Source organism: Pochonia chlamydosporia, chromosome 1 (genome assembly GCF_001653235.2).
Source record: "Pochonia chlamydosporia 170 chromosome 1, whole genome shotgun sequence".
NCBI lineage: Eukaryota > Fungi > Ascomycota > Sordariomycetes > Hypocreales > Clavicipitaceae > Pochonia > Pochonia chlamydosporia.
Window position 1 is genome coordinate 4,903,727 of NC_035790.1, and position 25,423 is coordinate 4,929,149.

Here is a 25,423-nt window from a genome sequence, read left to right on the forward strand (position 1 = left end):
GGCGGTAATATATAGATTCCGGTCGATGTGAGGAGTCGTGTATTGTGCCTCGAGCTTTAAAAGATTTATTCTGGCCACACGCAGTTGTTTGGGCTTGAGCGTCTTCGATCAAACCCAGACTTGCTGATCCCCTTTGGCTAGCCCAAGTCCAAGTCCGCGCTCTAATCCACAAAGTCCACCTTCTCTCGGGCCCGGACTGGCCGCTTAGCCTTGTCTGTAAATCTTGTCCGTCCTTCCTCCGTCTCGTCTGTCCCATGTCACTCAGCCATCCATCATCATTGATCCCCTACCCCGGCGACTTGTTTTTATTGCCTTTGCTGCTTCGCCGGTATTCTTCCGCAATGCCCCACGACTCCAGACATGAATTGTTATTTTTTTTTTAACGTATGGGCCACACCACCACAAGATACACACCCAAGAGTCCAAGACGCCCCCAGTCCCCTAGTCAGCTCGCGCCACTTTAGCCTGTCCTTCGCTCCTTCCCTTGTATCGCATTTAAAACGTCAGCATCCCCCTCGCCTATTTTGGCTTACGCCGTTCGTGGAATTGCTGGTTGGACTTTTTATCGTCCTTGATGAGGCGTTGGGTTTTAGAGCTTGTTCCCTTCCCCTCGATAATCACACCAGACTGTCAACGCTGGGATCGACCATTAACCACGGCGTGGAAAAGCTAAATAAGAGAACCTTCGTTCCCACCACTGACTGCCTACACGGCACAGACGACTGAGTTGTTCCTGGCTCTCTCCTCGTCGCCGCCATGTATGGCATGAACGCAAACTACGACGCCACGGCGAATAGCCATGGCGTCCCTCTCACAACTCGAAATCCAACTCATGAGGATGACATCGAGGCTGCCGTCAACAACGACACGACCAAAACCGAGGCTACGTCCATGACTGAAGGCCACAACGATGAAAAGCGCGAATCACCTGCCAACTCCCTAGGAAAGGAACAGGAAGAAGATGACTCTGTCGAGGCCGAAATGGTTCGTCGCTCGTCCGTAGTCCAGGCTCTTGCAAGATCCTACTCGCGTACGTCTGCTGGCGCCCTTCCTGGACAGAACCCATTCCTCGCAGAGGAGAACTCTCCTCTGAATCCTAATTCACCCAATTTCAGTGGTCGTGAGTGGGCCAAGGCCGTTGTCGAACTCGTGTCGCAGGACGGTAAATCATTCCGGTCCTCCGGTGTTTGCTTTCAGAACCTCAACGTTCACGGTTTCGGTGCTGCAACCGATTATCAAAAAGATGTCGCCAATGTCTGGCTCTCAGCTGCTGGTGTTGCTCGACAGCTAACAGGCAGCGGCAAACAGCGCATTGACATTCTGCGCAACTTTGATGGTCTCGTTCGTAAAGGCGAGATGCTGGTTGTCCTGGGACCGCCTGGATCTGGCTGCTCCACCTTCCTCAAGACTATCGCCGGTGAAACCAACGGCATCTTCGTTCAGGACGATTCCTATTTCAATTATCAAGGTGAGCAAAAGCCAATCGTCTTGCACCAAATGTTTAAATCGAGAAATTTGACTGGGGGTGGCTTGCTGGCGAGACGGAATTTGCCGTCCATGCTTGGTGAAACCCACGGGTTCGGATCTGCGACTGTGTCGCACCCATCCAGAAATAACGTGGGAATAATGGCCGGGGTGTTCCAGATGTGGAACATGACAGCGGAAGATGCCGTCTCAGCCCAGCCACCACGCATAACCCTTTCAACCTTAACATGACTTACATGTGGAACATTGCCAATGAGGATATGTTGCGGCTAACAATTGTAATGCAGGTATTTCTGCCAAAGAAATGCACACCAATCACCGTGGTGAGGCAATCTACACTGCGGAAGTCGATGTCCACTTCCCCCAGTTGTCCGTTGGTGATACCCTCACCTTTGCGGCTCGAGCCAGACAACCACGCCAGCTGCCCGAGGGCCTCAACAAGAATGAATTTGCCAATCACCTTCGCGATGTCGTCATGGCCATGTTCGGCATTTCTCACACCATTAACACCCGTGTCGGTAATGAGTATGTACGCGGTGTATCTGGTGGTGAGCGAAAGCGAGTGACCATCTCCGAGGCTGCTCTCTCTGGCGCTCCGCTCCAATGTTGGGACAACTCGACTCGAGGTCTTGATTCCGCCAACGCCATTGAGTTCTGTCGTACCCTTCGTTTGCAGACTGAACTTTTCAGCAGCACTGCTTGTGTGTCCATCTATCAGGCACCTCAGAGTGCTTACGATCTCTTCGACAAGGCTGTTGTCTTGTACGAGGGCCGACAAATCTTTTTCGGTCGTGCTGATGAAGCAAAGCAATACTTCATCAACCTCGGGTTTGAATGTCCCGCTCGCCAGACCACTCCCGATTTCCTTACGTCCATGACTTCCTCTCTGGAGCGTATCGTTCGTCCCGGTTTCGAGGGCAAGGCGCCTCGCACACCTGACGAGTTTGCCGCTGCTTGGAAGAACAGCGCCGAATACAAGGCTCTTCAGGCGGAAATAGAAGAGTACAAGCAAGCCCACCCCGTTGGAGGTCCCGATGCTGAGGTTTTCCGTGCCTCGAAGCGTGCACAACAGGCAAAAGGTCAACGCAAAAAGTCCCCTTTTACACTGTCTTACGTGGAGCAGATCAAGCTTTGCTTGTGGCGTGGATGGAAGCGCCTGACTGGCGACCCAAGCTTAACTGTTGGTGCGCTGATTGGAAACTTCATTATGGCTCTCATCATTGGCAGTGTCTTCTACAACCTCAATGATACTTCTTCGAGCTTCTTCCAACGAGGCGCATTGCTCTTCTTTGCTTGTCTAATGAACGCTTTCGCATCTGCTCTTGAGGTAACGTACCATTGAAATCCCGCTGCCTACAACGGCTTGAAGATGGATTTCACAAAACTGACACGAGAGGTATAGATTCTTACGCTTTACGCACAACGACCCATCGTGGAAAAGCACTCTCGTTACGCGCTCTATCATCCCTCAGCTGAAGCTATCTCTTCCATGATTTGCGATTTGCCATACAAGGTCGTAAACTCCATCATTTTTAACATCACCCTGTACTTCATGACCAATCTCCGAAGGGAACCTGGTGCTTTCTTCTTCTTCTTACTCATCAGTTTCGCAACGGTCATGGTCATGTCCATGATTTTCCGAACGATTGGTTCCGCCTCCCGAACCTTGTTCCAAGCTTTGGTGCCCGCTGCTATTCTTATCCTTGATCTCGTCATTTTCACTGGGTTTGTCTTGCCAAAGCAGTATATGCTGGGGTGGTGTCGCTGGTTGAGCTACATCGATCCCCTTGGCTATGCCTTTGAGGCTCTCATGGTCAACGAATTCCACAATCGCGATTTCCCATGCACCGATTTTGTGCCGACCGCTAACCCTCCTATTCCTGGAGTTTCCAGCCTGCTCAGTAAATATGCCAATGTTAGTCCCGAGAACCAAATCTGTTCGCAGGTTGGTTCCGTGGCCGGAGATCCAAACGTCAACGGCGACCTCTATGTCAGCTCTAACTTTGATTACGATTGGAGCCATCGCTGGCGCAACTTTGGCATTGTGATAGCCTTCACAGTTTTCTTCCTCATTTGCTACATGGTTGCTGCTGAGTTTGTCTCTGAGAAGAAGTCTAAAGGTGAAGTCTTGGTGTACCGCCGAGGACACAAACCTGCTGCCGCAACGGAAGCCGAAAAACGACATCATGACCCAGAAGCTGCCATGGCTAACATTGGACCTATCGTCACCGCCGAGAGGAGCCGGGGCCAAAGTAAGGAAGGCGGTATTCTTCAGCAACAGACTTCCGTTTTCCAATGGCACGATGTTTGCTACGAGGTCAAAATCAAGAGCGAGACGCGAAGAATCCTGGACCACGTCGATGGATGGGTTAAACCTGGAACTTTGACCGCTCTTATGGGAGTTTCTGGTGCCGGCAAGACTACCCTTCTGGATTGCTTGGCTGATCGAACCGCCATGGGTGTCATTACCGGCGAGATGCTTGTTGATGGACGGCCACGCGACATGTCCTTCCAGCGTAAGACTGGCTACGTTCAGCAACAAGATTTGCACCTGCAGACTACAACTGTTCGCGAGGCGCTCAACTTTAGTGCCCTTCTTCGTCAACCCGCCCATGTTCCTAAAGAAGAGAAATTGGCTTACGTTGAGGAAGTTATCAAGCTCCTGGATATGTCCGAATATGCTGATGCTGTGGTCGGTGTCCCAGGCGAGGGCCTAAACGTTGAACAACGCAAGCGATTAACCATTGGCGTTGAACTTGCTGCTAAGCCTCCTCTGTTGCTCTTCGTTGATGAGCCCACCTCCGGTCTCGACTCCCAAACCTCTTGGGCTATTCTGGATCTTCTGGAGAAGCTCACCAAGGCTGGACAAGCTGTTCTGTGCACCATCCATCAACCTTCTGCTATGCTCTTCCAGCGCTTCGACCGACTTCTCTTCTTGGCAAAGGGAGGCAAGACTGTGTACTTTGGCGAAATTGGCGAGAACTCCAGCACAATGACCAGCTACTTCGAGCGTAATGGTGGACACCCTTGCCCCGAGGCTGCCAACCCTGCTGAATGGATGTTGGAGGTCATTGGAGCTGCTCCTGGATCATCCACGGACATCGACTGGTTTCAGACTTGGCGGGATAGTGCCGAATACAAGTCTGTCCAGGATGAGCTCGAGACTATCAAGGCAGAGAAGCAAGCTAGCACCCCGATCAACTCGATTGAGGAGGACCCTGGCAGCTACCGAGAATTTGCAGCCCCGTTCATGGTGCAGCTCAAGGAGAACCTCCACCGTGTCTTCCAGCAATACTGGCGCACTCCGGTGTATATTTATGCCAAGACTGCCCTCTGCACACTCGTCGCCCTGTTTATCGGATTCATCTTCTTCAAGGCTCCCAACACCAGACAAGGTCTCCAAAACCAGATGTTCTCAATCTTCCAGCTCCTTACCGTCTTTGGTCAAATTGTGCAGCAATCTATGCCCCAGTTTATTATTCAACGATCTTTGTACGAGGCTCGTGAACGTCCCTCTAAGGTTTACTCCTGGAAGGTCTTCATGCTGTCTCAGATTATTGTTGAACTTCCCTGGAACTCTCTGATGGCTGTTATTATGTACTTTTGTTGGTATTACCCCGTTGGTCTGTACCGTAATGCTGTTGTCGACGACGCGGTTGCTGAGCGAGGCGCGCTCATGTTCTTGTTCTTGCTCATGTTCATGCTCTTCACTGGTACTTTCTCAACATTCATTGTTGCCGGATTTGAGACTGCCGAAGCTGGCGGCAATCTTGCCAACTTGCTGTTCACTCTCTGCTTGATTTTCTGCGGTGTGCTCGCCACCCCGGACAGCCTGCCCCGATTCTGGATTTTCATGTGTAAGTTTCAGATCTCTCCGAAATTTCAATATCGCCCGCAGACAAAACTAACTCGTAGTAACAGACCGCGTCTCGCCGTTTACATACCTCGTATCAGGTATGCTCTCCACGGGCGTAGCCAATACTGCCGTCATTTGCGCAAACAACGAACTGCTCCATTTCGAGCCGCCTTCCAATCAAACATGCTGGCAATATATGGAAGACTACATCAACGTCATGGGAGGTAAACTTCAGAATCCCAACGCCACGTCGACTTGCGAGTTCTGTACCATTGCAGACACCAACACCTTCCTCGCGGGCGTCAGCAGCAGCTACAGCGACCGCTGGCGCAACTTCGGTCTCCTCTGGGTCTTTGTCTTTTTCAACATTGCCGCCGCCCTGTTTGTATACTGGCTCGCTCGTGTGCCCAAGAACAAGCTCGGCGGTAAGAAGGCCAAGAAGGAGTAAAGACGGTCGATACCAGTTTAGATCCAAAAGTTTCTTCCATTACTACAATTTATTTCCTGGATTCTACAAAAGAAGACAGTTACAACAGACTATTATTTCATTTTTGCATAGAATCTTGGGATTCACAACCATCATTCCCTGTCACCTTTTTGCACTCGCCTTGGTGCTTTCCTACAGTTGGACAGTGTAGGATTTCCTTTATATAATTATTGTTATCCATAGAAGCGGTGGAAGCCTGGATGGTTGAATGCACTGCTTGTTTTGATACATATTCTCATTTACATCTATATACATAGAGTGTGGGAAGAGGCTAATTAGAGAAGGAGTAGCAATAAAAGCTGTTGAATAACTTATAAATTCCTATGGACCACGCACTACGTTGAGAGCCCTTAATACATGCCAACTTAATCGATAGATTTATGCCGACAGCTAGGCCGGCACTGCAGACAATTCAGATAGCTCCCCATCGGCGAGCAATCTCGCAAATTCCCTCTCAGCAACCTCATCAACTTTTCTACCCAGCAAGTCCTTGTTTGTCCGCGCATCAATCCATGGCATGGCACTAACCGTCTTCTCCGGATCATACATTGCAAACTCTGCGTCCCTGGCCTTCTGGTCTGGACCTGGTGGCAAGTGGTCAAGCATGCCGGTGAATCGAGACGCGGATGCAATTTGCGCTGTTCTATCATGCTGTAGCTTTTCGTATGAATGTAAAATGGTACGTACATGTTGCTGTAGTTGTGAGCCTGGTGTCCCCTCTGCAATAGAGTCTGATAAACGACCGAGCAGGGAGCCTAGTATGAAGGCGTCTTCTACACCTGTGGCCGCACCCTGTGCCAAATGAGGGAGCATTGCGTGCGCTGCGTCTCCCATGAGAGTGACAGAGCCTTGTGTCCAGAATGGTAGTCTGTCGACCCGGTAGATGGGGAAGCGGATCAGTTGGGTTGCCGTGTCGAGCATTTCAAGCAAGATCGGGTCCCAGTCGCGGAGCCAGTCTCGCAACGAGGATAGCAGAGCTCCTTCGTCACAGCTATTGTTGAAGTCTGGGTTGGCAATTGCAATGACGAGGTTGAACAAGGTCCCGTCTTGAAGAGGGTAGAAGACTGCATTAGCGAGAGGTCCTACCCAGCAGCGGGAGGTGCCCGGCGAAGATGTGAGGTGCTGGAAGGTTGGGGATGAGAGCTGAGAGCGGGTGAAGAGGGTGCGGTATGCGTATTCACCGGTTGGAACGGGTTGTACTGATGGGTGCATGATGGAGCGGATGGTTGAGTTGATCCCTGGATAGGTGTTAGATCGAGAGGGTAAGAAGAGCAAGAGATTCATACGTACCGTCGCAACCAACTACAACGTCTGCTTTATGGACTTCGCCATTGCGAAGTGTGACAGATGGCGTGTCGAAGTCAATGGTTTCCACGTCATGGCCGAGTTGGATCTGGACTCCTAGTCTCTGGGCTTCTTCTAATAGCACCGTCATGTAATCCGCTCGATGGATCAATCTACCAGGAGATCACCCGTTAGTTGGAAGGAAGGCAAAGATATGACACTCAGACAATGGAAATGCAGGCTATTCGCGATGTTGTGAAGAGGACTTGACATACAACCATGGAGCACCGTAAAGCTCTTCAAATCGGGACAGCTCCTTATTCAAGAGCACCTCGCCATCATCGTATTTCAAGTTCAGAAAGGCGGTGGCTGGTTGTTTTGTTTTGGCAAGAAGTTTTTCCAACAGCCCGAGGCAGCGCATTGTATGAGCAGCGTTACAAGGGATTTGAATCCCGTTGCCGGCCTGTGATGTAGTTTTAGCCCTCCTGTGCTACATGTTCTACAGGGTCGGTTTGGTAGGGTTCCTCTCTCAGCCGAGGCGTGCATTTGGAGGAGGGTCGTGTGTATTCGACTTACCTTGTCCATGACGACCACTCGTTCCAAGATGGTGATTCTGACATTGCGGTGTCTTGCGAGGGTAATAGCACAGCTCAAGCCGGCAATCCCGGCTCCGACAATGATTACATGCAGCATTGTTTTGTTTGGATGTTGACACTTGCCCAACGAGTTTGCAATCGTCTCTTTCAGGTTGAACAGAACAGAATCTTTGTCCTCGGATGGATAAGCCAGAGATCGAAAACCCGCACGACTCGTTTTATATCGCAGTGAAGTTGCAAGGTTACACGACCAATGACCCGATAGGACGTTTTATGCCTCGTTTGGGACAAAGACTAACTCGACAGGCGGAAAAGCCCGAATTGAGTCTTCTTCACCGGACATGTCTCTTGCTTTTGGTACGATGCTGTGTAACAACATGTTGGTAAGCCTGCGAATGCCTATGCGACTGGCGGTAAGACGACGTGAGTGGGGTTTTCACTGGCCAGGCTCCATCGATTCGGATTGCTCCGATGTCTGGCGTCAAAGTCAAAGAATGCTGCCTGCCTCCTCATGGAGTCCTCAAGCTCCAGCACCAGCACCAGCACCGTCAAACCGCCTGCATGGAACCCTCAAGGCTGTACGATCGATGCTGTCTTCATGTAGGACGCTTGTAGGACGCTTGTAGGACGCTTGTGTTGAATTTCTCAACTTGTGTTACGCAGCTCTGCCTTGAGTGGTGCATTGGGCTCTGTTGCGTCACACAGAAGTGTCGGCCTACACACATGAAAACTCACATGAGCTGTAGTTGGTGATTGGCCATTGAGGAGGATACATTCAACAGATAATATTGGTGCCGAGCTTTGAAACGTAAGCATTACAAGAATCGTTGCGTTTACCATTGCCGAGCTTTGCGCAATCGTTAGCCGTCTGGCTACTTACTGCATGCAAGTCTTCGGACGGCGTGAGCCGACCTATATGCTTGGTCGTCAACGACAATCCTGTCTACTCATGAGACCAAATAATATGGCGGTCAATGAATGAGTACGCTCGAATAGTCTAGCTGAAGGCTTTGAGCCTTCCATCTCCAGTGGAGGTGTTGAATCCCGGCACGGATGAAGAAGGCTGGCATGCGAGAGAGGGTGCATTACCAGCCATATGTTTGAGCGCATGTTTGACGAGAAACCCAACGCAATCCTGATGGGTATTGCAATAGCCCGCCACCATTGCCGGCATCATTAAAACTAGCCTGTTGTTGCTAAAGCGCAGTCACCACCAGAGCCACGCTTACGTTGAGAATATTATGCCACTTTCACGTAAGCTCGTACGCACCCATCCCAATTCGTGGAAGCAAATATCCATGGAGCGGAAGATGCTTCAAGCAAAGTGGCATCGTCGGCCATCGAAATTTCCCATGGTCAATACAATGTTGGCAATTGTCAGCGTCAGGAGCTTCTGTTTTCGACGCGTATACTCAACACCACACAGGATTCTCCACGCAGTACAGATCCTGGCCAGCCACGTGTAATGCGAGCTGAACGTAATTTCCTGGTTCGCATCCCTCCCATTCAGTGTAACCCAGATCGGGAAGATCGCGTTAGAGGAGGCGTCGGATCATGACCATTTTCAGGACTAGGCGTCAACACATATGTACGGGGGATTGATCACCGTAACGAATTATCAGCTGGCTCTTCTGGTTACCGTACCCCGCGTCGCGAGATCGCGAGTTTGCACCGCGTTTTGATGGCTTTTATTGATTGCGAACGGTCTGGTTTTAGCCTGAACCCCACACGCAGTCTGAGTGTGGCATCAATCAAACCAGAGGTGTTCGGATCCTGTCGATGAGGGCAACCCACTTGGCCATTTGTGCGTTTTCAGATGTCCTGTGTTAAAACTGGGGATGTCGATGGCTCTATGGTTTGGATTTCGCAGCCATAGATGCGCAGGCCGAGTCCAACTTGTCATTGTCAAAAGAGCCAACCCTCGAAATCAACCATAGTATGCTGGAAGAATGTATTATGCCCAGTCGCGATCTGAGTTTGAGTAGCAGGGAAGTGACTGCGACCTCCTTGCAGGGATGGTGCAGAAGAGCCAGCCCTCTGGGTCATGGTCTTCGATCTCGACAGAACCCATCCACTGCTTGTTGGAGGCGCATTTGCCTCCTACGGGAAAGGATGGTCACGATAACCATATCTTCTAGCATCCATGATCTTGAGTCGGCCCACCATGACGCTGAGTAACCTAAAGTCACAGTCAGCTAGGATCCGAAGCGTCTCTCCGTGACAAAAGCGCAAGCAGAGAGTGCTGCATTCGTTTTGTTCGCACCCGCTGCAAGTGCAGCAGATGTGTGATGTATTTTCCCTTCGACTTGGCCAATATCTCCGTTCAGAAGTAGCCCAGTAGGATTAAAGTTTAGCGAAGGAGTTGACATGGACGATGCAGACAGCCTTGCTCACTGAGCTAGTTTTCGATAGTTCAATTGATGCATCAATGCTTTGATTGATGCGGAGCGGATTCCGGCGGAACGACGTAGAGCCCACAAGCACATATCAGTCATGCGTCCACCAGCTCCCTCCTTAATTGCTTACATTCGATACGTGGTCGATGAGAGAAAAGACTCGTCAAGATGTCAGGCTTTGTCCCATGGAAGGTGAGCGATGAGCACCACCGAGTTCCAATGGTTGCATGCGGATCACGTTACCCTGTACTCCCTTGTGCGCAGGACATAAACGAAGCGTTGACGGATCTTCGTCGATGGACTCGAGTTCAATTGTTGCCGTGTCCAGTCCCAACAGAATGGCAGAAGGCCAATGCGTTACCTACCGTCAACGACAGACAATGATGACTGGCAACAGAAATGGGTAGGGCTTTTCGTCTGAAAGTGAAGGCAACCCACCTTGGAAGCGGAGAGTCTAATGCCACACCCCTTGCACTCTCCCCTGACGTGATCCACTGTCGTTCAGGGGAATGAGCATCCCACCTGCCCTAGTGGTGCAACAAAAATGGCTAAGCGTCAGGAACAGCCGCATGATTGGCGCGCGGAAAGCAGGGACCTGACCCGCAAAAAGGGAAAGCGGGACCTTCTCTGCCTTCCATGGAATCTACCGTGCTGGTAGCGATGCTCCTTCCCATTCAGTGGCTTTCAAGGCGTGGAAGGCGTTGGCCCCTGATGGAGCCGTCGTCTCAGAAGAACAGAGCTGATTTTTTTTGTCCCTTCCCGACTCTCCTGCCTCGAATCATTCATGAAACAGATTCTTACCGGGATACAGGGAAGAAATGCCAGGCCTTCTTCTTAATTTTTCTTCTTCTTTCCGTTTGCCCTGAAATTGGCCGTTGGCGCGACGTCAGTCAGCGGCAGGTTGATCTGTCCCGGGCACTTCTTGACTCTCGCCAAGTTTGGTGGGTCACATTGCGTGACGGAGCCCTTCCCTCCATGTCATCTGGGGTGCAGAATTATCAAAACCAGTTGACGGAAGCTGATGGGCACACAGCATGCTGAGATGTAACTCGACGTAATGGGCCAGGCATACAAGATTTGGTTGGCTAATTGCCTGTGTTCAGACATATCTCAAGACTGCCACCGGCAACGGGATACTGATTTCTCTTTCTGGACCGGAAGACACAATAAAAGCAAAACCTGTCTCTGGGATTAAAATTAGTGTGGAGGTCTCGTGATGGTTGCTTCTGCGGCGGAAGCCATGAATCCGGCTGGCTTCCTGGAAACAAGGGCCTTCCCGCTCACACCAAACTTCACTCGGCCTGATACTCCTGATGGGACTCTGTACGATTCTTATACTGTGCTGGTATTACTCCTATACCGATAGGGTCTGATTTGCAAATACGGGGTACTTCCCAACTACACTCTGCACCAGCTCTCAAGGGCATCATGGCCGTAACCCCATCAACGACCGCCCAGCGCAAGGCTACCAGTCTACTCTCATGGGCAACTACGAGCCGCCCAGCAAAGCAATTCAGAATCCTGGATAGTCTTGAGAAGGGATGATAAGCGAGCTGTCTGCAGGTACTGATGCCTGTGAGATTTGCTTTCACAATGGGATACAGGTTGGTCTCTCCTGCATTAGCCATGGTTGAGCCTTGCAGCTCGACGTTATAGTGGCCGTGTTGTTGACTGGCACGGACCAAATCTTGATACTGAAGTCCGAACGTGCATTTTCACCTGGCTTGGCATGCTATGCATTTCTTCCGATAGGAAACATGCTGATTGCTATTGGGGTTTATGTCTTATATAATCATTTCACATGCGGGCAGAGGGAAAGGAAAGCCTTGCCATTCCCATCTTCTGTGGCGGCTGCGTGACAACTCCGCCTCCCGCATCAGCGATCTGGTATCTGTGGAAAAAGCAGCATCGCCGCAAACTAATGAGATAGACTCATGCACCTTGAAGCCATTAACAAAAGAAAGCAGTCTCTCTCACCATGTCATGTGGGTGGGATCGAACAGCCACTTGCCACCCACTACGGAGTACTCTGTACATTGCGACACATCACCAATCGATCCGTGCGGCAGTAAGGAAAGAAACTCTACTCTGTACCCTGCCTACCCTGGTTTACAGATAAACTCTTCGTATGGTAACGAGATTGCTTCAGCACGGAGTATGGTAGGGCAGGATTACATGATCTGTACGAAGCGCTTCGCATGGAGTAGGACGATTCTGTCTTGGCACCCATTGTGGTCCACCAGAAGGCCACCTGCATCAACACACGGGCACTCCCGAGTCCGGCCTCATCTGTTTGGAGTGTTTATGTTTTGTTTGGAAGGATTGGGCATGCGCAGCACAAAAAAAAACATCCGCAAAAGGAAACAGGTGGAACAACTCCAGCTCACGATCAAGTCGGTAACTGGCAGCATTGATGACAACGACACATCTGACACAACCCGACTACACTATTTAATAGAATGAAACGGTCCAAATTTGACCAGAAATCTATATCTGTTGAGGTCTTAGTCTGTTCGCCGGTCCAACGTCCTAGACTTGCAACAAGACACAAAACTTGTCGCTCAGGTTTGAATGGCTTTGGTGTGTACTCTGTACGTCTAGCAAAACCAGACCTTTCAAACTTTCACCCAAGTGCTTTGCACGGCCCCACGTATTCAGGGTCGAGAATTTTGCCTGCTGATTTGAGGCTTAATATATAAGAAACACGAGCCAGGGCAGGCAACCTTTGAAACATAAATACCTCGGGAGGTGACATTCTCGTCTCGTTTCTTTTCCGGGAAACAAATCTGCACAGGTGCCGGGACCAGGGATGCAAGAGAACCATCAAATGATTTCCGATGGCGATGCATGGTCGGGGAAAGGTCTAACTGGTCTTGGCGTGTGCAGGTGGCATTGCCTCTAGGACAGCTCTGTTATCAAAACCTATCTCAGCTCTGTTCGCTGCGCTTTCCTGACAAGAACTGCGACAAGAAATGCTGGACTATATCAGTGAATAAAAAGTTAAACGTCTAGATACCTGAGACGAGCCAAAACATGCCAACGTTGTGTGTTTGGTATCAACAATGCACATCGGAGGTGCGAACCATGTGTTTCAACAACAGGTGTAGAATATCCATGAGCGTACGGAGTACTCTGTTCTCTGGCTTGCACCCAAAAGCAGGAGAGGAGGAAGCAAGTCTTTTGTGAAACAGCAGCCAGCCTGGATTGGTGTGGCAATATCGCGAAAGTGAGGACAAGGTGAAATTTTGGAATCTGTCATGCCAGGATGGCGATTGGCATTGCTGTGTCGGCGTCGCGTACGGAGTAGGGAGTACTCCGTACTGTAAACGTAATTGCAACTTCATGGGCAATGGTCAAGGCATCAATCCTGCTCACACAGCCTCGGAGAAACTCTGTGCAATTGACACCAGACAATCAATACTGTACAGTGCAGAATTTCCAAACCATGGATTCGCGAAACACAGCTGGGTCCAACTCTCATCAGAACCGTTGAACCCTGTTGACGAAGGGCCAGCGGTGGTCCTGTCCTGACGCTGCAATATACCAGACGGATTACGGAGTAGACGGTCGCACATTTTGCACAGGCCAGAGGACGCACAGATTGCTCAGGCTTCCTCCACCCATGCTCATGAGGATTGTAATGCTGCTCGGCTCTGTCCAGTACTGTATGCACTCCGTACTTTCATGATTTGTCCAACCAGTCAGGGCGATATGAAGCCTGTGCTTTTCTTCGTCAGTCGGGTCCATGTCTGGTCTGGTCTGGTCTGGTCAAGTCTGGTGGCTCACAACGCCACTGCAGCCACCTTCCCCAGGCACTGGGCAACCATTGGGGGTCGGATGGGAGCCACAGGGGCATCAGGAACCACTGGAGGTCACCACAGGGGGGCCAAAAGGAAATGGGAGGGGGCCGGATGGGGGACCCGCTGGGGGGAGATGAGAATTTCTGTTGGCTGTTGCTGGTGTTCAGTGTTGCACCAGACAGTACGGCTGGGAGCACTTGCAGCCTCAAGTGCTCCATGCATGTGTCGAGGAAACTGCGCAATTGGTGTTAAGTGGCTCCTCAAGTGCTCCTCGATGGCTCCGCATATTGAAGTCTTCTGAACAACCTCCTTGGGTGGTCCAAAAAGCACTTTTCGGGAATCGCACAACATGACAAGTACTGTGATGCACAAGGAGACGAAGGAGCAGTGTGGCAGACGCATCATATCAAGTGTATGTGTACTTTCGACATGGACCAGCGTTCTACGTTTTTGAGGGTAAATTGCTTCCTCTGGTCTTGGGGTCGGTACATATGTAGGTTGTCGGCAATGTACTTGACTCCATACTTGCGCAAAGTACGCCTCGCACAGGGCATAATATACTCGCTGCGGAAGGGGACCTAACTTCTAAAGTTCTAAGTTCTACCTAGGTACTCCGTACCTAGGTAGTTAGAACCAGGCTTTACAAGGCTTCAATCGGGATCAAGGCATCAATCGATCCAGCTTCCTGTCAAAATTAACCGAACGGAGGCAGTGGCTCCCGTCATCACCCACCAGGCATCAGTCCGAACCTGGAGTCTGCACTGGTCACTCACGCACTCTCCGAGTCTCACACAACATTGAACGAAGCCACACCATTCTTGAGTGCCGTTATGCCTTGGTCCTAGAGGCAGCGTTTCTTGGTACCAGACGTTACTGTTCCGACATTGTGCCACTAGACCTTTCAATGCTCTTGGCCTATTCGTCAGGATCTACTAATTTCTCCCCTTCTGTGCCGTCGTCACATCGCCATGGGATCTGGGGGGTATATCCGTGTGCAACGCCTAATATGCGGCGCACGTTCTAGTCTCCTAAGAATCGGCGCCATGACATATTCTTTGTGCTTGTGTACCTTGCCGTCATGTCAAACCGTTTGACATGGCTGGTGAGCCAAATTAACAGCAAACCCGAATTCTACCAATCTTGTCACTGCCATGCAGGATGTTGGCGTTTTGTACCTAGTATGTACGGAAATGGTCAGGATAGAGATGGTGGCCGAAGCCGAGAAGCAGGTACCCGATGTCTTCGACCAATGAGTGTTACATGTACAATGTGTACCAGGCCAGACCTCGCGATACCCGCTACTTTACCTGAGGAACTAAACCTTTTGCACGGTCAAGTAGGCACTCGCTCCATCGGGAACATCAATTGATTGCACCAGACGTCGGATGAACATGAGTCTGGTAAAGTACCAGGTATGTCAAATCTGGTACATGTCACCGTCTGGTCGCCTTCATTGTCCTCACCTTCCTTCTGTTTCCCGCTCTTTCCCCTCAACTCTTAACTGGAACCAAAAGGTCCAGCCAGGCCCCGTCGTGTCCTTGATCAATTGATCCCAGTCCTCGTCACGACGAAGCAAAAAGCACCACCATCCTGACCAGGACCAGCTTCGTTGCACCAAAAAGCAGTTTTACATACTCCATACACATCTCAACGTCAACCCGACGTCAACCTCCTGCAATCCACACACCATCACGAATTTTTAGAGCGAACACACCAGCACCACCAGTCCTTAGAACGCAACTAGTCTGTCCCCAGATTGGTTGGCTCAAGAACTCAACTAGTACCTTGCTTTTATTCAGGTACCACCACCAGGCACGGGCGCCACCCGTTGACCAGGTTCAACCAGGTTCATCACACCCCCCTTCAACCATCTATCTTTTTTACGTTGTCGCTCCGCTTGCCAATTTCTGAGCCCCTGGTCGCGCTGGGACGTTTTGTTCCCAGGTGTCTCTCTGTGTCGGAATCCCCTGCTTTTGCTTTTGCTCCCCATCAAAAGCTCTTGGCCATCCTCATCGGTCCCGACATCCCTCAGTTTTTTTTCTCTCTGTGAATCTGCTCGATACCTCGCCTATCCAAACGACACTTGGGCCACGAAACATTTCGCCCTCCTGTCACGCCCCAAACGATCACCATATTTTCGACCAGCGTTGCTTGTTACCCCTTTGACTGGAGTCGTGACATCGCCTGGCAGCACGCCTCGCCGAGAATGACTGGTTGGGCCGATAGCTGAGACATCCTCCAAGTCATCATTTGCCGCGCAGCGCAGCACTCCACACGCCAGTTTCCCGCTTGGTAAACCACGGATCGTCTGCTCTGGATTTCCAGCCAGACTCTCTCCAGAGCCCTTTCTGCACAGAACATCACATTGCTTCTAATTGCTCTTGTCTACCGCGGCAAAGACCCTGTCGTGGCAACATTGCAATTAGAGATATTGTGAAGCTGTTGAACACCGTCAGTTCTGGAACAGAGCCGCTCACAGTTCTACTTCTCTCGCAAACGCTTGGAGTCTACGGACGGCACCCCATACCCCTTTGCAATCGCAAAGTTCCAACTGCAACGAGGGGACACGTTCATTCAGGAGAATTCAAGCGCTTCTACAAGGACCGATCGACTTCATTTATGCCAAAAAAAACCACCGCTCTTGGTTTGAGGAATCCAGCTCACTGCCCGGACCTATTTTTCTTTTCGCAGGTACGTCAATAATATTTCGTTGATACTGAGAACCTGTTGCTGCCATGAAAGGTTGAGGATGACCCGCCTCTTCTCGCAGGGTTGTGCCAATAAATCTGCACCAAAGCACAGACTTGAGTTTCGTCAACGTCTTGTTGGTTTGTGGTGCTTGATACTATGGCTGCACCAGGGGAATGCGTGCATGTTTACCTGTGAACTTTGATCTAACAATTGACTTGCAACAGTGCAACGCCGCCGCCCGCACCTTCTCCGATCACTTGGGCTCAACGACCACGGTTATACTGCCATTTCCATGAATTAAAAATACCAAGGATTGTAACATTGCTGGCCCTATTTTTGAGAGTTTGCCTCACAATAACGTCTGTTCGCTTTGTTGAATTGGGCAAAACATCAACAAAACGCCGCAATGAATCGCTTTCGAAACAAGAAGAAGGGCCGGGATGACAACTCTATTGGTGGCCGCCCATCGATAGATACCGAACCGTCTGGTCCATTCCGAATGTTTGGCAAGAAGAAGACGCAAGATGACGAACCCAAGAAGGAGATCGACCTCGCCGCAGCCTTGCCACCTAGTGATGATTTTCGTACTAGCCTCCTAATGACAGGCTTGTCAGCCCGTTTTTCAATGCTTCGAGAACAAGATGACCCGAATAGCAAGCTCGGTAAGGCCAGCGATGACAGTGTCCTTTTCCCAAAGCGACAGTCACGGCTGGCGGACTTGGGCGGCTTCGGGGCCGGACTTGATGACATTGCCGAAATTGAATCGTTGAAAGCACCTCGTATGGGCCGATTCGACCCGTATCAGTCGGATGATGCATCTTCAACGACAGGTAGCATAATGGGCCGCTCCAAACCGACAGAGGGCAACAACCTTTTTGGTGGCCGACAGAAAATCTACAAACTTACAGCCGGTTCTAAAGCTGGTATGACTGGCAGAGCCCTCTATGACGACGATGTAGCCCAATCTTCATTTCAGAAATGGCGGCAAGCGGAGAAGGAACGCAAATCAATGGAAGAAGATCGGAACAACGATGCTTTGGACGCTGAATCAACTCTCAATTACAACCGACGTCGTGAGACCAGTTCGACTACATCATCAGTTCCATCCGGGGCCCGAAATTCAACGGCGGCCACATCAATCGCCTCTCAGCCATCCTCAATCAAAGACAGTCAATCCAGCAATCACCTGGCAGGTCTTGAGCGAAGTGTCACTCGAACTCGCCGGCTTTACGAACAGGGCTTGAACCAAGATTTGCACGACCAACAGTCCTCCGCAGTGTCAAGAATGGATACTCTGTCACGGCAACGCCCCTTTGGTTCACGGACCCCAGATCCAATGTCATCAATTACTTCACCCACAAACACAGCATTTGGCGATCGTAGCTCAGATCGCCGCCCCATCCTATCCAAGGCCAGCGCGCCTAATCTGCGATCCTTTAGTCCGTCTATGATGACTTCAGCTCAAACGAGTCCTGCCGATTCAACCAGCAAATTCACGAGACAAGAATCAAAGCCTAGCTTTGTAGCGAGTCCCCCTTTGAGCCCGCCTATTAGTGAACACGAGGAGCATCCCGCTCTGGCCATCCAACCCAACGACCGTGGTAAGGCAACAGCGATGGGGGTATTTAATCGACCTGCAATGCAATATGATGAATCTCGCTACGCACAAAGACAACGCCAGCTTCAGCAAGGTCGAGATCCATCCACCTCCAGGTACACCGAGTCGGCAGCCTCTTCCGTTGGAGGCAGGTCACGGTCATCATCAGCCCAAAGACCATCCACAGAGAGGGCTGCTCCGAAAATGACACTTCCTGGGACCACGACGGACGCTCGACGAGAATCATGGCAGCACATTCTTCGACGATAGTGATGATGGCTCCTTGGACAACCGAGTCATTCCTCCGGCGGCCACCCCTCAGCTCACGATTGAGCGACCAGATGATCACGATCATCCTGCCTTTCGCAAATCTGCCCTTCCAACCCCCTTGTCACTGACATCTCCCAAAGATTCTGAGGATGGTGACTCTCTTTCCCCAGCTTCACGGACCGAACCCCCAGAAGATTCCCCCACTCTGGGCCCCAATGCAGGTTTAAGTGGCATGGTCCGACAACACCTTCGGCACGATAGCAACGCATCCTCCGTGTACGGACCGATGAACCATGAAGTAGAGTCTGGCGACACTGAGAGCAGAGCCGTGCTTCCTGTGAGAAATGGCGTCCATGATGTCACCGACGAAAGCACAGCAGACCTGGATGATTTTGCCCAGCACCTGGCAGATGGTGCCCGGCGTGTTCGTGAGCGGCTGACAACATATGTTGAGTCCGATCATGAGCGTTCTGCGCCTCCCACTCCCCCTCAGTCCGACCACAACAAGGAGCTGGCTACGTCTAGGTCAGGCGGTCTCGGCATGCTAAGGTCGAAATCAAGCCGAGGATCGCTGTTTGAGAAGGCCGAGAGGGAGCGTGGGCGCAGCAAGACCCTTAAGTCCTCGGGATCGCCACCTAATACACTGGGCACATCGCCTTCCCCAAGAAAAGCTTCAAGTAGCCGGGCAGGATCACGTAACGGCGAAATTGCCAGCAAGCCAAGCGAAGCATCTCCGGTTGAAAAAGAGGAGAATGTCCACGTGGGCCTCAAGGCCTTCCGTCAAGCACGCCGGGAGCTACAGAAGATGAAGGAGCTGGAAGTACAACAGCGACATACCCAGAAGCCCGGCCCTGGTCAAGAACGCCCACCAAACAGTCGGGTAGCGTCATATGAGAATGGACCGCCACCTGCGATTTTCAATCGAATGCCTCGAGACGGTGAGAGTTACGGAAGTCGATCTAGAGCAGGTTCTCGAGCCGCCTCAGAGCGCGAGCGAAGTGGTTCTGAAGCCAGCAATGGTGGTCGCGCTTATAGCCGTGGCCCCCGACTTCGCAACGGCTCAGCGACATTCGAAGAACACTATGGTCGGCCAGGTGTGAACGGCTCCCCGGGGCCAGACCTGCGACGCCAGCCCATGGAGTCACCTGGCATGTCTCCCTACATGGCCTCTGGGCATTCACCAGTCGGAATGAGCCCAAGCCACAGCGTCGGGGGATTTGAGGCCCCTGGCAGGTACTACCCCCCCGGCATGCAGTCTCCCCAACAGCCAGACTCGGCTCCTTATTCCAGAAGTCGTAGCGGCAGCCTGCTCGGTGCTGCTGCATCGACTCCAAACTTGCATGGCAGCGCAGCGGCACCACCTTTACCGCCAATCAACCCGCGACGAAAAAACGGCTTCCCGAGACAAGGTGACGAGGCTCCGGGACTACACCACCATAACGGACCGTATGCCGCGGGAGATGGATATGCCGGAGACGACGATGGCAGCCCCGAACTCTACAGAGGCCGAATGCCCATGAAAGGACCGCCCAGGCAAAGCCCCCCTCGCATTGTCCGACCAGGGATGCCGCCCTCCAACATGTCAAGCGCCAGTCTACCTGGAGGCATGATTTAAATCATCAAGGCATGTGGTTTGAATCAGCAATACTTATTTCACCAAAATCAAAGACCTCTGTACACATTACTTTTCTTCCTTCTCACATATTTGTTGCGTTGTGAGCGAAAAGGGGTTTCCGCGACGTGTGACAATGACGAGTACCCTGGAAACCCCTTTTGCCGATGTCACGACGTATTTTAGCATCCGCGAGCCTACGCTTTATAAGGACAAACTCTTTTGTAATACGAATGACGGCCTTTCTTCAGCCCAGGTTGGACGAAATCATGTATGAACGGCACGCAGTGCACCGCTAGCGACCGAATTTGGCCCTTTCTTTGCTCCTCATTTTCTTCGTCTCATCTCTCTTCTTCTGTCTCAAATACTTATTCCTCATCATTTTGTGTGTTTTTAGCACTACGTTTATAAATGTGTGTTTTGCTGTTTTTCTGGGGGACGGGACGTTTGTTGTATGCCAACAATCAGGACGCCTCCTGGAATCAAAGATCAGGCTGGACTTTGATCTACTCTTTTGGCGTCGGGACATACTCGAGCGATTATTAAAAAAAAAGGAAAGGTCTTTGAAGAATGGACAAGGCGCAACATTTAATTTGAGGATATTGCAAGTCGCATATAAGGGGTCCTATGGGGTTCGTGAAACAATAAGATGGACATTCCTGGTGTATTGAGCAGAGAACATATATACATACACAAGCAATTGACGAAATTTCAAAATTGAGTAGTTTGAATGTGATGTGTCGTGTTGTATTGTGTTGTGTTTAGTGAGATATTTGCCCGTGGTCATGAACCGATGGCCATCGGGGAAGTTCGCAAATGGTGGACCTCCGGGCCGGTCAAGCGGAACAAGGCCAAGTCATTGATAAGTTGCATAAAGTTACATTGGCAGCTGAATGGCTTTCTATCTCAGAGTCACACCATACAGCCGCACACTATTGTCCAATATAACTAACTGCAAGATCAATATATCTGCAAAAAGGCCCAGTGCCTGCACAAGACAAGTCCCATGCTTGGAATTCAGCCTTCCGCCCAGTTCGTTACCTCCCCCATACAGGAATATTGAAACCCATTGCACAGATTCAACTGGGCCGGGGGAAAACAAGAATCGCCCCGCTGCATCAGCCATCAGCCATCGGCGTAGTCGGCGACAAAAAGTCAGGTCATCTTTTTTTTTTGAAGAAGGAAGCCTTGCAACGTGGGGGTGTGAGAGTGGAGGAGATGTAGCGTGGGGAAAGGTAGCTTCGTTACATTCCAAGTTTGTGCATGATTTAAAAAGACTGGACTGCACGGCAAAATACAATGTATCGATTTATTTTACATTTTTACTCCGTACGTTGATTACAGCATTGCGATAATGGCGTTTATACGACCCTACCAAAAGAGTGACTTTGATGCCACGGCGCACATTGTAAATCTCCCTCCCCAACTCACTTCCTCCGCAAAAGTTAACAGGTGAATAGTGTCGCGAAACTCTTCCAGAGAATGTATCCACGTCAGAGCCCCTCCGCCGCTGGGCACCCTACATCTGGACCCATCAGTACACGCACCTCTCCCCCTCGACATGCTTCGTTCTCGACGACGGCACCGGCAAAGCGGTAGGCTACTGCATCGGGTGTCCGGACATATACGCCTTTCAGGCCCGGTACGACGACTACGTCCGCGAGGTGCTGGAGCCGGCAGGGGAGCTTCCCCGGGCGGACACGTACAAGATGGAGAGGAAGCTGCCGTGGGTGGTGGACGGGGAGTTTAAGGAGGATGCGCTGGCGCAGACGGCGTGGTCGGGACACTGGCTGCTGGTGGATGGGAATGAGGATTTGCTGGCGGACGGGTACAGGGCGACGATGCATGTGGATTTGCTGGATGGGTGGCAGGGCAAGGGATGGGGGAGGAAGTTGGTTGATTTGTTTGTGGAGAGCGTGAGGAAGACGGACTCGGAGTTTGGTGAGAGCAAGGGGATTTGGATTGGGGTGGGGGCGTCGAATGCAAAGGTTGTGCCGTTTTATGAGAAGTTGGGGTTTCGGGTGAAGAAGAGGGAGGTGAGGAGTAGTAATATTACTATGGTGAGGGACTATTGAGGAAGATGGAGTGTAGATAGTTGGATGGTGGTTATGGAGTTGGTTAGATGAAGGAGTTTGCTACAAGCGTCATGAATAAAAGACAAGACAAATTGCACAAGGCGCACCAGGTGCACATCGCATATGAATGAAAGAAAGACAGCTAGGTAATGAGTTTTTTTTATTCCTTTGCCAGAGTCTAACTGGAAAGCTGGGCTACACTAGTCATGATATCTGAAGCCCTTTATCAGGCCCTCTTGTGCAGATAATGAAATACATGGTACATGTCGACAAGGACGAATGGTACAATTCATGAAAACAAGGTCCCTGCGCCGGTGGGAAAATTAAAGAAGAGACAAAAGTTCAAAAGGACACCAAGAATTCAATGATAAACCCTTTCGCCAGTCAAACGTCCCCGTTCCCTTTCAACCGAGTAATCCATTGACATTGTCTGTTTGCGTGCGAGTGCGAGAAAACGGAATATCCGTCGTCAATCCCGGGCCACCATCGCCGTCTGCGCCACCTTCCCACGTCGGTCGATACATGCGTGACAAGGCTTGGAATAAAGCGAAAAGGAAAAAAAGAGTTGAGAAAATAAGAGGCGGTGCTGAGAGGAAAAAAAAAAAAAAGACTCAAAAAATGGCGTTTGCTTCGTTACAATTGATGGGGGTATCGCAGCCGTAGATTACGGCTTTGGTAACAAGGAAAAACAAAAGTAGGCTGGAAATCAAACGCGGCGAAATATTTCGTGTACCGTAGGAGCCATGATGCGTCGCAGAAACGAAAAATGGATGCTTCGTGTCGTCTCAAGTCCTGCTGAGGAGGATAGTCAAGAGTCTTTGCGATGGGAGCATCTGTAGAATTCGTCGTTATTTTGTGAGCAGTGGCAACGAGGCTCGGCTCGTCGCCTTGGCGAGGTCCGTGTCTCGTAGGCCACTGGTGTCTTGGCGGACCTCGACGCTCAACATGTGCGAGATGTGCACATTAGGAAGCAGGGCAGTTGTTGCATTGCTTGTGGCCACAGGCGCTGCAGGTGGTGCTAATGACAATCATGCCACCGCATTTGCAGCAGTACTCGTAGGCGGGCATTTTGATGGGGAGTTTTTGGTTGGATTTGCGTTGTGGTTTGGTGTGCGTTGTGAAAGTGAGGCTCAAATGGCTGACAGTAGCGAGTAGCGCTTGAGAGGATGACTTTGTGATATCAAGTTCAAGTCCAAAGACCAAGTTAAAGAGAAGATGAGAGTGGGAGAAAATGGTATGAAAGGGAGGAAAGAAGGCTTCTTTTTAACTTTACGGGGGAGAAGGAGAGACTTATAAGGAGGAGCCAGACGGCCTGGCTGGATGCTTAAGTGAGAAGGGGGGGTGTCGAGTCTTCTTGGTGTACGGTGGTGTGTGAGTGTGAGTATGAGTGTGAGGAGCAGGAGTGATGGTGGTGGGTGCCTTGAGTTCAAGAGCTACTCAAAATGGGACATTTCAGGGACAGGAGCTTTGGTTTCTCAAAGCTTCACCAAGACGTCACACTCGTTCCATGCCATTCAAGGGAACGAAACTACTGTGCAGTGCAGTACTTGAAGCGGGGGCAACATCATCTTGAGGCGTCCAGATGGTACCAAAGGCGACCAGTGAGAACAAGGGGAAATAGACCGTGTAAAAGCGAAGGCGGGAAATCTGACAGAATGTGCCGAATTCAGTGTGGGAAAAGACTGATCTGATGGACCGGACAGACAAAATAAAATGAATTGACGAGACTCGACCCAGGCCGCCGTGGAGCTTGGAGGTGCCGCCGCCCGCCGTGCCGCTGGTGCTGCCATGTTGTCAATACAAGGTCAAGGGAGCTCGACGCAGGAGAAGGCTGCGATAAAGCCAAGCAGATGCCATGACGCATTTCCGTCTGTCATGGCCAGGCTTCCAAGCCTTGGTTGGCCTTGGTTAGCCTTGGTTGGCTCTGGTTGGCTTGGGATGGTGGCGGAAGAGGATGCAGTTCATCCAAGCGCCATTTTCTGGTTGGCTGTCGGCCGCGAACAGAACGGGGGCTGGACTTGGAGGCTCGATGTCGGGAGACAATCTTGCAGCCAGACATGCAGAACCCTGCGACTGGGGACAGGGGCCCCTTACGGAGCACATTTTTGATGGAGACGGTGACATGGGGACCCAAAGGACCTTATTTGCTGGTCCTCGCACCGAGTATCCGTACTCTGTCCACGATGTGTGGTGCCAGTGTCATGATATCCTGGTGTGAGGTGAGATGAAGAGTCACCACCAGTCACCACCAAGTGACTGCTTCAACACCAACGCATTCGTTTGATTGAACGGCGCCTACACCAGTGGCCATTTCCATGTGTCACTGGCATGTCCGGTATGGTACAGGATGCCCTCCAGTCTGGCCCGTATTTCGGAACAACACGGCCTGAAATGGCCACTTGCACAACTCCTCTCCTCTTCAATGTTCTCTCGTGGCGAATTGCAGTACAGTAGAAGGCGAAGCCAATCTGAACACTGGTGTTGCGGATGCTCGGCGGTACGCTCGCTGCCCACGCGATTTGATGTTGCTGCTGCTCACAAGGCCTGCTCGTTCCGATTTTTATTCGTTCTCTCATGCGTTTGCTTCTGGCCAGGCACTGTTCGTCATGGCGAAACTGTAATATCGAGAACGGCAAGGCAACGTCGCACAGCGATGACGGCCAGGCAAAAATTGAAACTTTTTTGTCTCTTGTGTGCCGTCATGGTCTGTCTCACTTGACCTGCTCTAGATCTCGACTTTGGCTGAAACCACCGACCCAGCCAAGCCAAGCATTTGTCTCCTGCGTCTTCTTCCCACCTGCGACCTGGAACCCGGCGCCATCAACAACACCAATGCTACGGGATGCTGCACTAATGACGCCACTGGCCCACAAGGGACTCTAAGGAAATGCACATCTGGATGGACTGGCGGGACTAGCATGTGCTACTGAGTGCGAGCTAGCTGAGAATGTATGTCCCAGCTTTGAGTTTGTCTGTCTTCAAAAGCTAAAAGCCGTGGTAGACTGTTTGGCTCATTTTGCGGGGTCCAGCAGAGTCCGGGCGTGTAGAAGCCGACAAGACGCCTTCATTCCCCTCGTTTTGACCTATCAAGCTCGCGTTGCTTGAGTTTACCTCGAGGAAGAAAGGCCGCGAGAGGGTGTCCTGCATTTTGGATTGGAGAATCGTCCCGCCCTTCGTTGTTATGTCTGGGATGCTCGTCTGAGCGGCAGGGCCATATTATTGCATCCAGGCTCCATCCAACTTGTTGTATTGATAGCTGATTAGTTTTTCCTTC

General features: G+C 51.1%; 4 protein-coding genes across 4 annotated transcripts; 3 read left to right on the forward strand and 1 right to left on the reverse strand.

The window, feature by feature from the left end:
• Window positions 1-756: 756 nt before the first annotated feature.
• On the forward strand, window positions 757-5,789 carry VFPPC_01280 (ABC transporter CDR4; the record flags this gene model as incomplete). The annotated part of the gene is made up of 4 exons (XM_018281135.1): window positions 757-1,468; window positions 1,773-2,812; window positions 2,888-5,342; window positions 5,407-5,789. 4 exons carry the CDS (start codon window positions 757-759, stop codon window positions 5,787-5,789), a joined length of 4,590 nt encoding a protein of 1,529 aa, XP_018149683.1.
• A 429-nt stretch (window positions 5,790-6,218) lies between these two features.
• On the reverse strand, window positions 6,219-7,805 carry VFPPC_01281 (aromatic-ring hydroxylase-like protein; the record flags this gene model as incomplete). Its single annotated transcript, XM_018281136.1, has 4 exons — window positions 6,219-7,066; window positions 7,119-7,285; window positions 7,388-7,575; window positions 7,689-7,805. 4 exons carry the CDS (start codon window positions 7,803-7,805, stop codon window positions 6,219-6,221), a joined length of 1,320 nt encoding a protein of 439 aa, XP_018149684.1.
• A 9,196-nt stretch (window positions 7,806-17,001) lies between these two features.
• On the forward strand, window positions 17,002-20,077 carry VFPPC_01283 (ankyrin repeat-containing domain-containing protein; the record flags this gene model as incomplete). Its single annotated transcript, XM_018281138.1, has 2 exons — window positions 17,002-18,308; window positions 18,445-20,077. The coding sequence occupies 2 exons, from the start codon at window positions 17,002-17,004 to the stop codon at window positions 20,075-20,077; spliced, it is 2,940 nt and encodes a 979-aa protein (XP_018149686.1).
• Window positions 20,078-20,890: 813 nt separating this feature from the next.
• On the forward strand, window positions 20,891-22,149 carry VFPPC_01284 (Acyl-CoA N-acyltransferase; the record flags this gene model as incomplete). The annotated part of the gene is made up of 3 exons (XM_018281139.1): window positions 20,891-20,970; window positions 21,054-21,363; window positions 21,535-22,149. The coding sequence occupies 3 exons, from the start codon at window positions 20,891-20,893 to the stop codon at window positions 22,147-22,149; spliced, it is 1,005 nt and encodes a 334-aa protein (XP_018149687.1).
• Window positions 22,150-25,423: the final 3,274 nt, after the last annotated feature.